The 17,609-nt window shown below is 49.9% G+C and overlaps 1 protein-coding gene across 7 annotated transcripts in view; it reads left to right on the top strand.

Moving 5' to 3' along the window:
• Nucleotides 1-17,609, top strand: part of FARP2 (FERM, ARH/RhoGEF and pleckstrin domain protein 2) — a 122,521-nt gene that overhangs the window by 102,240 nt on the left and 2,672 nt on the right. For 4 of the 7 annotated variants that reach the window (XM_063095608.1, XM_063095603.1, XM_063095625.1 and 1 more), the window contains 8 exons: nt 4,638-4,875; nt 7,868-7,998; nt 11,665-11,733; nt 12,709-12,798; nt 15,219-15,239; nt 15,484-15,566; nt 16,389-16,507; nt 16,847-17,010. In XM_063095608.1, coding sequence (XP_062951678.1) covers nt 4,638-4,875; nt 7,868-7,998; nt 11,665-11,733; nt 12,709-12,798; nt 15,219-15,239; nt 15,484-15,566; nt 16,389-16,507; nt 16,847-17,010 — 915 coding nt within the window. Of the gene's footprint in view, nt 1-4,637; nt 4,876-7,867; nt 7,999-11,664; nt 11,734-12,708; nt 12,799-15,218; nt 15,240-15,483; nt 15,567-15,746; nt 16,335-16,388; nt 16,508-16,846; nt 17,011-17,609 lie in introns of those variants that run through there. The other 3 variants (XM_063095619.1, XM_063095629.1, XM_063095634.1) reach the window with 2 other exon arrangements.

Here is a 17,609-nt window from a genome sequence, read left to right on the forward strand (position 1 = left end):
GTGGGTCGTGGCACTCAGGAATGACTATGAACGACTGGGATACCCGGCCCACGCCTAGGTCCACTGTTCTTCGGGTAGTCCATGGGTACTGTTTGTACCCTGTAGCCCCTTGTACCCATGACTTCTTCCCGAGAAGAGGTCCATTTGCTTGTAGCAATACTGACTTTTTGGCTCCAGTATCTACCACGAACTGAGTAGGCTTCCCCTCCACTTTGAGAGTTACCCTGGGTTCGGGGAGGAGACCCGAACCCCGTCCCCCCAACCACTGTCTTCCTGCAAGGCCAAGACTTTGGGGCCCTGAGGTTCTTTCTTTTTCTTAGGGCAGTTTCGAACCCAACGTCCTCTCTCCTTACAGTACGCACATTGATCCTTCGCCAGGGGTCCCTTTTTATTGCCTGGCACCGTCTTATTGGGCTCCCTAGTTTCCCTAACTACAGTGACCAGAAGTTTGTGAAAATTTCTCTCTTGGTGCTTTTCTCTCTTTATTTCTTTAGCTTCTTCTGACTCTCTGTTATGATAAGCCTTTTCAGCCACCTGCACTAATTCTCTCAACTTATCTTGCAACCCTTCAAGTTTCTGCAGTTTCTTCCTGATGTCTCTACTAGACTGGTCAATAAAAGCAACTGTCACTGTAGCCTCATGCTCTTCACTACCAGGATCATACGGGGTAAACCGATGGAATGCCTCCATGAGTCTCTCCAGAAATGCTGATGGAGACTCATCAGGCCCCTGAGTTGTCTCTCTTACCTTAGTCAAATTGGTGGGGCATTTTGCTGCCCCTCTGAGACCTGCCATTAGAGCCTGGCGATAGACCTTCAGGTGCTCCCTACCTTCTGCCGAGTTGAAATCCCAGTTTGGTCTGGTCAACGGGAATCCTGCATCTGTAACATCAGGGAGGAGGGTAGGTCGCCCATCGGCTCCTGGAATGTTCTTTCGAGCCTCCAGGAGGATCCATTGTTTCTCCTCGGTGGTGAACAGGACCTGGAGGAGCTGCTGGCAGTCATCCCAGGTGGGCTGATGAGTAAAGAGGAGGGATTCTACAAGGTTAGTGAGACCCTGGGGGTTTTCAGAGAAAGGGGGATTCTGAGATTTCCAGTTGTAAAGATTGGAGGAAGAGAAAGGCCAGTACTGTAAAGGCTGGTTGCCCTCTTCATCAGGGGGGCTGTAAGCCCGCAGGGGGAAGATAGGAATTGCATCTGGAGAGGCCACTCGTTTACTGCATGTCCCCTGAGCGGGCCCTCCCTCGGATTCATTTTCTGGTGGGTCCTCTCGTGGAGCGGATGGCCGGGCTGCCTGCGATCGGGAAAAAAAGAGGATGGGGAGGGGGAGGAGGATCAGAAAGAAGCCAGTCTGGGAGGAGGATCAGAGAGAAGGCAGTCTCCGGTTTCTTTTCTACTTCTCGGAGAGCAAATACAGCCGTTGGACCTGTTAAGGGAACAAAGGGACTGACCCACGGAGGAGGATCCATGACTAAATCTTCCCAGACAATGATATAAAATGGCTGGTCTAGGTGATTTTCAGATTTGAAAATTTTTCTTTTTGGGCTGGCCCGTGGCTCACTCAGGAGAGTGTGGTGCTGATAACACCAAGGCCACGGGTTCGGATCCCATATAGGGATGGCCGGTTGCTCACTGGGTGAGCGTGGTGCTGACAACACCAAGTTAAGGGTTAAGATCCCCTTACCAGTCATCTTTTTAAAAAAAAAAAAAGAAAATTTTTCTTTTTACTGCTGCAATCAGCGGCGGAGAGAAGGAACCTTCCGCGGGCCACCCGAGTTGGAAAGCTGGCCACTCCAAAGAACAAAGTGTTGCCCATTTATTCTTTCTAACCAGCACAGACAAATCATTAGCTCTGTCCTTCACGTCAGTCCAGTATTTCAGAGTCAAGCTCAAAGGGGTTGAGACAGTCTGCCCCATGTCGCCCCAGAAAATCATCAGGCCCCCCCCACACACAACCAGACAGACAAAAAACAAAACACTGATGTGCCCCTGCCACGGGCGCTACAACCAGATTATCAGAGAACTCGGGAAGGGTCTCTTTCCTAGAGATCTCCCGTGGAGCTGAACTTATTCGTCTCCTGCAGAGGAGTCTGGAGCGTCCTCCAGGACTCCTGTGGCTGCGACGTGCCGGTACGTCTGCCCCGCCGCTTGACCACTACAGATGGCTCCACTTTGGAGCCTCAGAAAATCTAAAATCAGACTGGTGATTCCGTCTTGGAGCCACTGAAACCAGATTATAACAGACAGCTTACAGCAGACAACAGAAGAAACAGACACAGTCAGACAGACAACCGCGGTACCTGCTCGAGCGATCCTCCGTTCTCTAGTCACTGGTCCCAGGGAGAGCGAGCCAATCCCGGACGAGCCCCCAAAAATGTAAGACCCATGTACCAAGCACAAATCCTACATGCCGGAGTGGCTCGCTTCACAAAGACCACGGGACTGAGACCGTTGCAATCAGGCAAGAGCGATTTCATTTGTCCAGCATGCTGGGGTCGCTTCGCCTTTCGGACCAAAGCGGCCCCGAGCTCTTCAACATTAGAGTTTTTATACAATTTCTTTTGACAGACTTTCATAACAAGACGAGCTGTTAATTAGCTGAGGCGCCTTAAGATTTATAGTCAGGATCAACCGGCTAGTACCCCGATAAAGAATGGCACATTTTTCAATCGTTTATCCTCCCTGGGTTCTGCCAGGTGTCCTGAAGATAAGGGGGCTGGTTAGTTCTTGGGACTGACTGGTTCCTGGAATGTGTGTCCGGGTCTGCCTGACCTCTGCCTGACTTCTTAGCTGCTTTACTTAAAATGTCTTTAGATATGTTTCCCCATTTTAGCAAGCGTTTGCAGAAGCAAGTTGTGCAGGTTAAAGCTATACTAGCAAATTGTGCAGGTTAAAGCTATATTTTCCCATTACTGCAATCCCACAGTTCCCCTCAGAACAGCAATTCCCAAAACATGTTTCCCTTCAGAACAGTGTTCACCAGAACAGGGCTTCCTTCAGAACAGGTTCTCCTCAGAATGGGATTTCCCCAAGAATATCTCTATGTGAACATAGTTCGCCTCAGAATAGTGGTCCTCAAAATAGGGTTCCCATTAGAACAGGGGTCCCCTCAGAACAGTGTTTCCCTCAGAACAGCATTCTCCTCAGAACAGGGTTTCCCTTAGAACAGATTTACCCCAGAACAGAGTTCCCCTCAGAACAGTGTTCCCCTCAGATCAGGGATTCCCTCAAAGAACAGGGGACTCCCTTTTCAGAACAACATTCCTCAGAATAAGTTACCCATCAGAACAGCATTCCCTAGAACAGACCTTCTCTCAGAACAGTGGTTCCAAGCTGGCCGGTAAGCTCAGTTGCTTAGAGCACAGCCTTGTAACTCCAAAGTCAAAGGTTCAGTTCCTGGTACCAGCCAGCCACCAAAAAAATAATAATAATAATAAAAAACAGCAGTCCCCACAGAACAGGGTTTCCCTCAGAACAGTTAACCTCAGAACACTGTTACCCTCAGAATACGGTCCCCTTAGAACAGCCTGCCCCTCAGATCAGAGTTCCTTTCAGAATAGTATTCTGCTCTGAGCAGCATTCCCTTCAGAAAAGGGAACCCCTCAGAATATCAGTCTCCAAAACAGCATTCCCTCAGTGCACGGTTCTCTTCAAGCAGTGTTCCCCTCAGAGCAGCATTCCTCATACAACACGTGTTGTAGGAACATCAGGCATGGTTATTCCCTCTCTCCAATAACTGGGTCAGTACAAACACTTGCTATACTCTTGAGTGAAGCTTCTGGGGCGAGCACTGAGACTGGGCAGAGCTCAAGTGGGGTTTGCTTAATCCCTGCTATCTTAGTCCATTTAGTGTTGCTGTAAAAGAATATCTAGGCTGGGTAAAACACAAAGAAAAGAGGTTTATTTGGCTTACGACTCTGGTGGCTAGAAAGTTCAAGATTAGGCAGTTGCATCTGGCAAGGGCCTCATGCTGCATCAATTCAGGGTGGGACACAGGGAAGAAATCATATGGCAAGAGGAAGCAAGAGAGAAGCCAAGAAAGCCAGACTCTTTTTAACAACTTGCTCTCTCAATCTATTTCCACGAAAGGAAGAACTCACTCACCCCCTGCAGGAGGACGTTAATCTGTTCATGAGAGGTCCACCCGCATGGCCCAGACACCTCCTGCTAGGCCTCACTTCTCAACGCTGCCGCTTTGGCAATCAAATTTCAATATGAGTTTTGGGAAAAACCATTTTCAAACTATAGTACCTGCACACCTCTTACTCACTGTGTCCCATGAGGCAAACTACGATGCCCCCCCCAGCCTCAACTCTTTATCTGTTAAGTGGGAATAAGGCCCTTGGTCCACTCACTGCATGAGAGGTGGGGTCAGTCAGTGGTGGCTGTGGAGATGACTGCTGTGGACAAGACCCCACGCTCTGGCTGGAATGAGGTGCATGTCAGGGTGGAGTCTGATATGGGGCAAGACAAACTCTGTGGAAGCCGAGAGGCCTCCAGCTTGCACACACTAGGTCGTTCGTCCTTCTGTCCCATCGGGATTTCCAGCTGGTGACGTCCAAGTGGACAGGCTGCTTTCCCACTGGACCCTCTCTCCCACCTCTCCTAACAAAACACTCTCCTTTTGTGCCTCACCAGGAGTTTACCATTTACTTCCAAAGACATGATGAGGTCCTGACAGAACTGGAAAAAGCCACCAAACGCTTTAAGAAGCTAGAGGCAGTGTACAAAGAGTTTGAGCTCCAGAAAGTCTGCTACTTGCCTCTCAACACGTTCCTGCTGAAGCCCATCCAGCGGCTGGTACACTATCGCCTGCTGCTGAGCCGGCTGTGTGGGCACTACTCACCGGGGCACCGTGACTATGCTGACTGCCACGGTGAGCATGGGTGCCAGGCTCTGTGCCTCGAGGGCTGGCATGGCTGTGAGGAAGGAGCAGCTTTGGTAACCCTGAAGTCTGGGCCTCAGCACTGGCCACTGGCCTTCCCTCCCCTCTGGCTGTTGGAGGGGAGCGGGCCCCAGGCCATATCAGTTCTGTGCCTGTCCTGCTCCACCACCCTAGGACAAGGTTCTTCTCAGCTCCAAATCCAAACACCATAGCAAAGGACCTCACTGCCCTACAAGGGTCACAGGGAGTGGGGTGCTGTAACCAGGGTGGTCTCTTGCTACCAAGGTCTCCCATAGCCCCCACAAGTGCACTGGAAGGTGGGGTGCAATTCCCAGAGTGACCTGTTGCCTGTGGCGTTTCTGTCCTGGAGCACTTGGCTCTAAAACTTACAAATATTTGGGCCAAGCTGGCCTGTTAGAAGTTTCTGATATAGATGGACTTTGTCATTTCTGATTTGTGTTATAAAGGAACAAAGGAATAAACTCTGACCTTTTTAACCTACAAATATGACTTCTAGTTGTAGTGTAAATTTAGTGCAGGAAATTACTGTCTATCAGGAGGTTTTTACAAGTAAATTTATCACTGTCATTAAAAGTATAAGATGAAGAAATATTCAGCATTTTCTTCTAGCTGGTTTCCGCATGGCCATTCTCTGATGAGCAAGAAACAAAATGGATCATACTATGTTGACAGCTGTCTTTCTCTTTATTCTAAAAGCAAGTGTTTCATGTTTGCTATAAAGGAAAATGAAAAAATTATTAAAAAATATTTTTTCCAAGCATTTTAAGGGAAATATGAAATAATTGTAGCATATTTAAAGTGTCATTGTCAGTTGTAGCCCATAGTACTTTTGGGGGTAGGTGTAGAGCTGGGAGGAGAGCATGACCCCAGGCTCCAGGTAATCAGGGAGGTCATGCCAAGTGAAGAGGCCCAGGACCCAGGTTCTGGTTATGTCTCCCTTGTGCTTGGAGACATATGACCTTGGAGGGGTCACTGTATCTCATGATATGTCAGATTCTTCATCAGTAAAACTTCTCTCATAGGCTGATGCAAACATTCCATGAGGCTGTGCTTCTGAAAGTGCTTTGTAAGTTGTTAATGCAGCACAACTGTTGCCTTGATAGATTTGCTTCAGACCTCAGCCGTCTGTGCAGAGCTGGGAGAGCCCAAGTGATAAAACACATTCTCAGGTGGCTCTTTTCCCACCCTGACCACACTCCCACCCTGGGGCACAGGCATGCCTGTCGAGAAAGCGCCATGCTGGAAAAGGCCCTTTGATGTGCAGATGTTTCCAGCCCTCTTGGTCTTCCTGAGAACTTGAACTTGAATCCTTTTCAACAGAAGGTGGGGGGGGGGGGTGCCTTTAGGTTGGGGTTTAGAGAAGGCAGCCTTGCATTTTTATTTATCCTTCATTTCAATAAGGGTTTCCCAAGGGCAGTGCCAGGCCCTGGCTATCTGCTAAGTGTGTGTTGACGATCCATCAACATCATGCACCTGCTGTGTCAGCACTGTCGGTTCTGCAGAGGATACCGAGGAGGGTCAAGTGGTACATAAGAACTCAGCCTGCCGTTAGGTCTGAACCGTGTCCCCAGCTTCCAGCAGCTCTGGTGCCGACCCAGTGTGGAGCCTGTGCAGCCATCCAGGCTTCCAGCCCCGTGCTCTGTGGACACAGCATCCAAGAGCGGGGTGACACTGGGTGTGGTCTAGAGTGACTCACAGGTCCAGGCAGCTGTGCGGCGAATGAGCACAGTGTGTCAAGTCTCTCCCAACAGGGGGTTCGGAAGGAGGGACTCGGACTCAAATTGGGTCTTGAGGGATGGCCAGGCTGAGAGAGGTGGGGAACCAGGGGCTGGGGGCAGGAGCTTAGGAATCTGCACAGAGCAGACTCCAGCTACCAAGGCTGCATGTCAAGACCTGTGGTAGTGTCACTGAAGTTCCTCCGATGTCTTCAATGTCATGCTAGTGTCACTTATGAAAGAATAATTTCATCGTTTGTCAGTGATGATCTCTCCATGTGCTTCATTCTTACCTGACCTTATCCTCTGAAAGCTTTGAGGCAGTATCGTCACCTCCACAGAGGAGAAAATAGAGCTGGTGCAGTCACACGACTTAACACTAGCAGACTTGCCCAAGGCTAGAACTGAGGATGGGTGGTGCTGGGTAAGGGCTGTGGACCTCGTCCAGCTGCAGTTCCTGGGACCCACGAAGCACTGTGGCCAGGCAGTAAGAGGGAGTCCTGATCAGAAGAAGGGGTGGTCCCCAAGAGTGGTTCCAGCTGCAGAGGTGGGGCTGGGTTTGGCCAGGCAGCTACTCCCAGCGTGGCCTAGTCAGGGCTGGTAGACCACTCTTAGTGTCTGATTTTGTGGTTTGTCTTAAGTTTCTCTACCTGACTATAAACCTGATATTTTGCTTGAACTGTAAGATTAGCATTTGTCTCTCTGTTCAAAGAGAAGATTACAGTTGCTTTGAAGGTACAAACCATTTTAGCCTTTAAAGCGCAGTAAACCGTTTTCCTTAAAGAACAAATAATGCTGGGCCGAGCCTGTGGCGCACTCGGTAGAGTGCTGCGCTGGGAGCGCGGCGACGCTCCCGCCGTGGGTTCGGATCCTATATAGGAATGACCGGTGCACTCACTGGCTGAGTGCCGGTCACGAAAAAACGACAAAAAAAAAAAAAAAAAGAACAAATACTGCCTTACCTGTGACATTAAATAGTTGTTTACAAAGCCTGTTTTTTCTCGTTACCAATCCAGAGTGTTGGCTAGTCAACAGTTTGGGTGGAACAAAGTGCAATTTTTAGGATTATCCACAAGAGTCTGTACTTGCTGAGCAGGCGCCCAGTAGGCAGACACAGTGGACAGCATCCCGCAGAGACTGAGTAGAATGTGCCTTGAGTTAAAATCGTTCCTGTCACAAGGTGGCGGGTGGAGGGTCTTGTCTGTTCCGCTGCCTGGGCGCCTGCATTGAGGGGTCTCTCCACACAGGTGCCCTGAGGGCCATCACAGAGGTGACCTCCACACTCCAGCACAGCCTTGTCCGGCTGGAGAACCTCCAGAAGCTGACGGAGCTGCAGCGGGACCTGGTCGGCATAGAGAACCTCATCACTCCTGGCAGGGTGAGTGACTTTGCTTCGGGAAAGTTTTTTGAGCTAGTTATTTTTTAAATTGAGATATAATTCACATAATGTATGATTCCATTTATAGGAAATGTCCAGAACAAGTAGTTCCTTACAGACAGAAAGTAGATCGGTGGTTGCCAGGGGCTGGGAGAAGGATGGGGAGTAACTGATAATCGGTGTGGAGGTTTATTTTTGGGGTGATGAAAACGTTCTGAATTAGATAGCAATGGCTGCACAATCTTGGGAGTATACTAAAAAACACTAAGTTGTACACTTTAAAAGGGTATGTGAATTATATCTCAGGGCCTTTTGTGTCTGGCTTCACTCAGCGTCATGATTCAAGGTTCATCCACTCTGTAGTGTGTATCAGTACGTCATTCTTTTTGTGGCTGAATTATATTCCATTCTATGTGTATAACACTTGTTTATCCATTTATCTGTTGATGGACACTTGGGTGGTTTCCACTTTTTGCCTGTTATGAATAATGCTGCTGTAAACATTCATGTGCAAGCTTTTGTGTGAACATATGTTTTCAGTTACCTTGGGCATATACCTAGGAGTGGAATTGCTGGGTCATATGGTAACTCTATGTTTAACATTTTGAGGAACCACCAGACAGACTGTTTTCCAAAATGACTAATGTTTTACATTCCCACCAGCAGTGTATGAGGGTTCCAGTTTCCCCACCTCTTATCTGTCTTTTGATTCTAGCCATCCCAGTGGGGTGCACTGGTATCTCATTGTGGTTATGATTTGCATTTTCCTGATGGCTAATGATGTGTCTTTTTGTGTGCTCATTGGCCATTTGTGTGCCTTCTTTGGAGAAATGTCTATTCAAGTCCTTTGACCAACTTTTATTTTATTCAGAATATATAAAGAACTTTTAAAACTCAACATTAAAAAGACAGTCTGTTGAGTTTTAAGATTTCTTTATGTATTCTGAACACTAGGCCCTTATGAGAATGTGATTTGCAAATATTTTCTTCCATTTTGTGCGTTGTCATTCCACTTTCTTGATGGTATCATTTTTGACAGGAAAGGTTTCAATTTTGATGAAGTCCAGTTTATCTATTTTTCTTTAGTTGCATGTGCCTTAGGTGTCATATCTAAAAAACTATTGGCTAGTCTTAGATATAAAGGTTTACCCCCATGTTTGTTTTCTTCTAGTAGTTTTATATGTTTTAGCTCTTATATTTAGATCTTTGATCCATTTTGAGTTCATTTATGTATATGGTGTGAGGTAAGAGTCCAGCTTCATTCTTTGGCATGTGAATATCCAGTTATCCCAGCACCATTTGTGGAGTTGTCTTGGCTCCCTTGTAAAAAATCAGTGGACCATAGATATATGGGTTTACTCATATTTCTGTACTCTCAATTCTATTCCATGGTTTGTATGTCTGTTGGGCTGTTTACTTTGTCACTAGTGCCTTTTGCTTTGAAATAAATACTGTCAACACAAGAAAATTGTTTCAAAAATTGCATGAAGATGTTTCCTGCCTCAATAAAAACACATTAGAGTGTGTCTATATCATGTTTCTGTGTTAGCCTTGTTAGAAGAAAATATTGCAAATGTGGGACTGTGAGCTCAAAGAAATGAATTAAACTGGACGGTGGCCCTCCTTCTGGAGTCTGGGCTTTGACTGGGTGCTATGCTAGGACAACTCTGTTTCATTTCTCTCCGTGGCTGCATAGTTCTGAACTAGTGCTGCTGTCTGGGAACTCCTGGAGGTAGGGCACATTTGTATTTCTCTAATGACCCCTGACAGTGTCTTATAGATGGTGGCTCCAGGGAACTATTATTGAAGAGACAAATAAATGAGAGTAGCTTCATAGGGCAGTGGTGGGGTGTAGGCACTGGAGCCAAGACTTAAATCCAGGCTCTCCATGCTGCCTGTGTGGCCTTTGTTGGTGGCTCCATCTCTAACATAGAGGGTCTTGAGGATTAATGGGGGGTCTGTGTTAGCAGCTCAACTCAGGGCTTTGCATGCCTCTATCATTGTTATTATTAGTCAGAATCTCAAAGGTCATATCTTTATAACCCAGGGTTTCTTGTCTCCCAAGGTAAATATGTGTATCAGTCAGGAGACAGAAACCACACCAGTTATTTGAGCAGAGGATTTAATAGCATGATTAATAATGAGGTATCAGAGAGTAAAAAGAACTATAAAACATCAAGGAGGTGGTAGAACTATGGGAAGCAGGTACCACCCTGGGGCTGGGGAACAGAAGGGGGTTGAGGTTCTCACAACTGAAAGGCTTGCCAAGTGGTCTGTGGAGCTGAAGCTCTCAGCTCTGCAGTGGGGGCTGTGCTCAGTGGAGAAGATGCCATGGGCCTGGGATGCACATCCCTGGGGAGGGGGCTCTGGAGATGGGGCTGCTGTTCAGCCAGCTCTGGGGTCTCTGCAGGGGGATGAAGCAGGCTCTGAGAGGGCAGAAAACCTACAAATGGGATTTGCTGCCTCAGGGAGGAGCTGGTACTGCCGGGGTGACGTAGCAGCTGGCACAGCTCACAGGGGGCGCAGCATGCAGGATGGGGTCGTACCCCTTCCTCCTCCACCTCGTGGGCTCTGTCCCACCTGTGGCCTCTCAGAGCAGGGCTGGGAAGGCAGGTTTGCAGTGAGAGACGCAAGATTAGTCGGTGCCATCCAGTTATGCCGAAGCGTTGGTGTGACGTGAGGGCACGCAGTGCATCCTCATCGTGTGGGTGGGTGTTTCACTTTGGGCTGTTTTCTCTTCTTGCTTATGGCCATGAGGATTATCAGTATAAAGTTCTCCATTTTGTGCCTTCACCCAGTACAGTGAGGGCTGAGATGCTGGCACGACCTCAGGGTACAGAAGCTCATTTTCCCATTTGTCTGAAAGGAACAGATGGTAGAAAGGGCTCTGGAAACAGTCCAAACCAGGAATTCTTTGGCACTTGCAGACTCTTGCCTCCTGCCATTAGCACAGGTGGTTGGGCACCTGTTTGATGACGGTACCGCGTGCTCTCATAGGCTGATGTGTGCAGGGCCTGGACCATGGTGCCTCCATGTGAGGGGGAAGGGGATGGATTTCTCCAGAATGCTGGAGACGAGGTCAGGTGCTGGGGGCGGGGCAGGGGGCACAGCGGGAGGAACAGGCCCCTCCTCCTTCCACAGAGGGCTGCCCAGGAGGACAGAGCATGGACAGCTTCAGTGCCACTCAGAATGGTCTCAATCCTTTGGGTTTTAAAGCTTTTGCAGGATGAGGGATTCTTTTTTCTCATTTAATGCCCTGAGAGCAGCTAACTCGAATTACCTGATAACATTTGTATCTCTCCCCTCTTCTCCCTGTTCTCAAACCTGCTCCTGCCCACTTTGTCTCAAAGTTGAACTCAGATGGTACCTTCATGGCAGAACCTTCCAGAACCCTATCCTCAACAATTTGCCTCCTCTTGGTTGCATCAGGGCTCCAGAGCTCCTGGCCCAGGGCAGGTGCTCAGTAGACAATTTGGGGACTGAATTAGTTGGCACCAGGACAGGACTTGGGTGACTGAGGGTGTTGAAGGGTAGGACAGGCCCAGCTGGGGGGGACGCACCTGGAGGGGCTCAGAGAAGTAGAAGTGGTGACCTTGACCATCCCTGACACTCGCCCGGCCTGCTGCCCTCGGCTGGCTCACAGGGGACCTCGTCTCTGTCTTTCAGGAATTTATCCGTGAGGGCTGCCTTCACAAGCTCACCAAGAAGGGCCTGCAGCAGAGGATGTTCTTTCTGGTAGGTTCTCCCTCGCACTCCAGCGAGCTGTGCTTCCCCCAAGAGCAGCAGGCAGCAGCTCTGTAAGGGAATCTGTGCACACCAGCAGCCTCTCAGCCTCTGTGTGGCTCCACAGCGGAGGCTCTAGCCCAGGTGGGTGGCACCAGAGTCAGACGGGGGGGGGGGGGGTCAGAAAGTGAGAAAGTCCAGAATAGCTGCCCCGACCCCGCCCCAGGCCAGCCTCCTCCCATGTTCGGGGTTCTAGACACCTGTCTGCAGGATGAGCAGAAGCTAAAAGATAGAAAAGTCCACATTCCCATGTGGCAGGAATGTTCTACTAATGGCCCAGCAGCCAGGCGGGAGCTCTTGCTGCTGGCCCAGAAGCACTGGCTTCTGCTCCAGGGACCAAGGACCTCCCCAGCGTGTCCTCGTTCCCATCCGGGTCCCTTTGTCAGCTCCCTTCCTAGTTCTAGATCCAGTTAGTGGACTCCAGTCTAAATCATCCCGACGAGGTCAGTGAGCCAGCGCCAGTCACAATTCCTTACTGCTTCCAGCTGTAAACCAGGCCAACTGGTGGGGGGCGGTGGCCGGCCCAACAGGTCAGCAGGTTCATGTGGTTACAATTTACCTCTAGTCAAAAATGATAGATGAAGGGCTGGCCGGTTAGCTCAGTAGGTTAGAGTGCTGTGTTGATAACACCAAGCTCAAGGGTTTGGATCCCCATACTGGCCAGCCACCAAAAAAAAAAAAAAAAGATTGAATGAATAAAATAAAAGTTCCTTTTGTTCCAGAAATCTCCAGCACACCGAAGAGATCTGATAACCATATGATGGGCACCTAGAGTCTAAGCTGGTCTGATGATTAAAAGCCTGAAACTTTTTTTTTTATCATTACACAGTGTAAACATTTTTCATGGCCCTTTACCAATTTCTCCCTAACCGCCCCCTCCGCCTTCACTTGTTTCTCAAGTTATTTATAAAGCTTCCTGTCTCTCAGTTCTCAGATATGTTGCTGTATACAAGCAAAGGTGTCACAGGAACCAGCCACTTCCGGATCCGGGGCCTCCTTCCGCTCCGGGGCATGCTGGTGAGTGGCGTCAGGCCCTACCCGAGGTTTACATTTGGGAGCCCGGCTGGGTGTGCCCCGCATCCCTTATGCAGAGGAGAGTCCAAGTCCCAGTTGGAAGTGCTGTGTGGAGAGCGCAGCTGGGCCTTTCCTGTTCGTTCGTGCTTATTGTTCTTGTTGACGCTCGACAGCCCCATCTCCAGCCAGTGGGGGCCCTTCCAGGTCAGCCCCGTGGCCTCTGGCAGCCTCAGGACAAGACCCCCTGTCCCCACTCCCCAAGCTCAGAGTGCGCCTCGCCCGCAGGCTTCCTCCACAGGACACGTTGTTTGTGACGTTCGCCCACAGATTCGTGTGCGGCTCTAGTCTGCCCTTTCACCTGGGAGTGGAATTCCATCACCCCAACAGTCAGAAGCCCTGTGGCCACTCTGCGAGGGCTGGACACAGCTCACAGGACATGAGAAGGCTTGTTCATGACAAATTGCTAAGTGAAACAGGGCAGGTTACAAAACAGCTTACGGCAAAAACAGTGGACACACACGAAGAGCCTGTCACAAAGTGCCTCTGGCTGTTGCTGCTGGTGTAAAGTTCTGAGCCATCCGTGCTGGCAGAGATGAGCGGGAGACTGGGGAGCCGAGCCCCGGTTTACTTCACTAGTCACCTTTCAACGGACGTTAGGCGGCATCTAGTTTTCCAGGATCGTAAATAACACTATTGGGCCACTGTCTTTCTGCACATTCTTGATATTCTTAAGATAAATTCCAGAATGTAGAGCTGTTTGAGCATAGGGTACACTGCACTTATGGCTTTGTTACTGCCGAGTCACTGTTGGAGCAGTTGCACCGGTTCCCCTGCCAACTAAGCGGATCTGAGCGTGTGTCTTCGCCACAGCCTTGGGAAGGACTGGGCACCCGTCTCCTCAGTCATTCCCACCGGGTGAGGACTGCAGCCCCGTGGTTTTCCCTCACATCCCTCTGGACTGTCAGTGAGGCGGACCTGGCTGCTACCTCCCGGCACCCTGTGCTTTTCCTCTCGGGAACTGCTCTGGTCTCCAGTGGTCTGTGAGCTTCTGCACACGTCTGTGAAAAACTCTCTCGAGTAAAAACACTGGCCACCCTTACAGGCCACAAACGCTTGTTCCAGTTAGTAACAGCCTCTTTATTTTGCCTGACATTTGGTTTTACCACATAGAATTTACACTCCATCTTGACAGGGGTTGTGTTTGCCTGATTCTAGGATGGCATCTGGCACAGAGAGGGTACCCAGCAAATACTGGTGGAAGGAGTGAATTGAGACATTTGTATACAGGCAGCTCTGCTCCTCCTGAGGGTTTCTGTCCATCACGTGGGTTCAGAAAGTCCTTCCCTGTGCCAAGATTATATTGGCACCGTTTTTTATTGTTTCATTTTTCTCATTTAATCGATCTTCCTAGAATTTGTTTTGGTAGATGTCATCAGATTGGGATGTAATATTTTCTCTCCATCTAGTCATTTTTCCCCATTAATTTACTGAATCCTTCCTTTCTCACTGATCTCAAAGACTGACTATCATGTAGAAACCCTTGTCTTCCACGTGGGTTCTTTCTGAGTTCTGCTCCACTGCTCTCTGCCCAGCCTCAGTCCACTCTCATTGCGGGTGGCGTACGGGGTCGTTGCCGTGCGTGGGAGCATATTCCATCCCCGTTCTCCCTCCTTTTAAAATGTTCCTTGTTATTCTCAGTCATTTAACTCTTCCAAGTAAACTTTGGAGTCATTTGGACAAACTCCTTCCAAAAACACCTTTGGGCTCTCTGTTGAGATTTCATTAAATTTACATATTAACTTGGGGAAGATTAACATCTCAGCAACATGGGCTGGCCGTTGCTAGTGCTGACTCAGATCATTTATGTCCAGCGTGAGGTTAGTGTTTGGCTCCCACAGGCCCTGCACAGGGAAGCTGACCATCCTGTGGGTCGTCTGTAACTGGTCCTGGGGAACAGACAGCTGGCCCTCATTCCTGACGACAGACGGAAGGGTGATGGCTCATGGCTCTTGGCTTGAGAAAGATAATCTTTATCATGTTAGCACAGTTTCCTTCTGTTTCTAAGCGGTTTGGTTGGAAATAACATGTTGGATTTTAGCAAAGGTGTTTTCAGCATGTAGAGAAATGACCTTTTTTTCTCTTTGACTTCTGATAAGACAAATTATATTAATCAGCTTCCTAAAGTCGAACAGTCCTTGCCTTCTTAGAACAACTTTACTTGGTCATGGGACAATTCCTTGTACATGCTTTTAGGTTGGATTTGGTAATATTTTATTTTGGAATTATTTCATCTAATCTCTTATAACTGAGGTTAGTCTGTAATGGTTTCTCTTTGAATCTAACTGTTAGGTTTATAAATAAATTGTCCAACTCCTTTTTTAATAATGAAATGCTCAACATTTTCTCCTCTGCTTGATTTTCAGCTGATAGTGCTGGACCCACCGGTGAGTAGTTGGGTGCCCTCTGGCCCACAGCTCACCCCCCTGGGTGGCAGCTGCGGTGGCGTGGGGACACCAGTGTGCCTCCTGTAGCATCCCTGGTAGTGTCAGTGTAGCCTTGGACAGCACAGGGCTTCCCAGCTGGCTGCACCTAGCACTGCCTGGCGGTCACTTTGTGTCGTGCCTCAGGTTTGGGCTCTGCTGGCTCCTTTCTGGTCCATGAGACTTCTGCCTCTTTTGCTACCCATAGGTAGAAGAAAGCGAGAATGAGTGGTCCGTTCCGCACTGTTTCACCATTTATGCCGCTCAGAAAACAATCGTGGTGGCAGCCAGGTAAGGGCTTCCATGTTTCCATCCAAGCAGGGGTGGGGACTCTGCATCCGGTCTGAGTTGTGAGGGTGCCACAGAGCCCCCGGCATGTGCCCCTTTGACTTAGAGCTCTGCTTCCAAGTTGTGCATCCTCTCCCTGGTGGGGGCTGGGATGCTTGCTGACCTTCATGAATGTTCCACAAGGACTGGCCACGGTGCTGCTGAGCTTCTCCCGACGCCCTTGGGTTCATGGTGCTCCACAAAGACAAGTCTCCAAGGATGGGGGCAGGCAAGCAGACAGGGCCTCCCGTGGTGGTCAGTCTCCTGGAACTTGAGTTCTCCAGACTCATGTGAGGCAGACCAGGCCGCAGCAAGGAGCAGATGGAGACTTTTCCCTCCTCCTGGAACCAAATCAACAGAAAGGCGAAGCTGAGCTCATCAGGGGGCTGGTGATGCAGTCAGACAGCAGCCCTGGCCCCGTCAGAGAACACAGGGCACTCAGCTCCCACCAGGAGATGGTACCAACTGAACCAGGAACCAGGAGCCAATCTTGTATGTCAGCACCAAAGATGTGAAGAACATTGTTCCAGGAACAAACTTGCCCTGCTGATACCCTGTTCCCACGCCAAGGCACAGTCCTGCCTCCCCGGCCACCCTCACAGGGCCCCTCCCACTCTCCTCCCTGCTGCTCCTGCTGGAGGGGACACATTTCCAACAGTCCCCTGGAATCATGGACGGATGGAACGGGTGCTCTGACCTTCTCGCTGTCTCCTAAAGGCTGGGAGCCGCGGCCGGGGAGCACGGCCCTGCGGAGCTGGCCCTGAGCCTCAGCCTGTCTCTCCGCAGCACGCGGCTGGAAAAGGACAAGTGGATGCTCGACCTGAACTCCGCGATCCGAGCAGCCGAGCGCAGCGGGGAAACGTCCCTGGAGCTGCCAGGCAGCACAGTGTGCACTCGTCCCCCCAGTGAGTTCTGACCAAGGCCCCCTCAGGAGACCCCATGTGCCTAAGCAAGCTTTTCTGGAATGTTTTCCTGGGTCACAGCCTGCTAGGCTCCCATGCACTCCCCTTCCACAAAGAATGTTCCCGGCCACACCTGGGTGGGAGGAAGGATCCTCGACCTATCCTGGCAGAAGCACCATGTGGTTCTGCTCTCCGCCAGCTGCTGACCTGGGCACAGGGGCTCCCCCGCTTCCAGGAGCAATCCTGGAGGAGCCCCAAGGAGTAGAAATGTCTCCTGGTCCGTCTCTGGGGAGCAGGGAAGCTCCAGGGTGTTCACTGTTCTAAACACTGCTGTCTTCCCAGGATCCTCCGACGAGATCTCTCTGGAACAGGAGTCGGAAGAAGATGCTCGGGGCGCCCGTGGTACCTTGGAGGGGCAGGGCCAGCACCGGGCCAACACCACGATGCATGTGTGCTGGTACCGGAACACCAGTGTGTCCAGGGCTGACCACAGTGCAGCTGTCGAGGTACAGCTTCCACGAGCACTGCTTTCTGCATGCGCCAATAGCTGGTGAGGGTACCCCAGGAGGGTGCGGGTGGGGGCTGCCCCCTGCTCTGCCTTGGTGGGAGTCCATTTGAAAGTACTCTCATCTGCTCAAGCCCTCCGTTTCACCCCAGATCTCCACGCCTGGTGCCTTGTGCGGAGAAGTCTGGGCAGAGGCCAAGGGCTCACCCTCAGAGCCCTGGGTACCATACGAGCGGGATGGAGCCCGAGCCTGCTTCTCGATGGCTGTGTGTGGGTCAGGGCACAGCAGGTCCCAGACTAGGCCTGTCAGCTTGTCATCAGCCCAGGAGACCTGCAGATTAGGGGCCTACCAGAATTCCCTGCCTCATTTTCTTTTTTCTTTTTGATTTGTTGAGCTTTAGATGCCTTTTTTTTAAGAATTATAATTGATTATACATATTTTTGGGATTCAGTGTTGACATATGTTGATCATATCAATATTACTAGTATGTATATTGCTACAAATTGTACTTGATTCTTTATGCCCCTTGTCCAATCTCTCCCTTGTACCCCTCTCCTCCAACCACTGATAACCCTAGATTTCTTCTCTCCCTCTGAAAA

Source organism: Cynocephalus volans, chromosome 1 (genome assembly GCF_027409185.1).
Source record: "Cynocephalus volans isolate mCynVol1 chromosome 1, mCynVol1.pri, whole genome shotgun sequence".
Taxonomy (NCBI): Eukaryota; Metazoa; Chordata; class Mammalia; order Dermoptera; family Cynocephalidae; genus Cynocephalus; species Cynocephalus volans.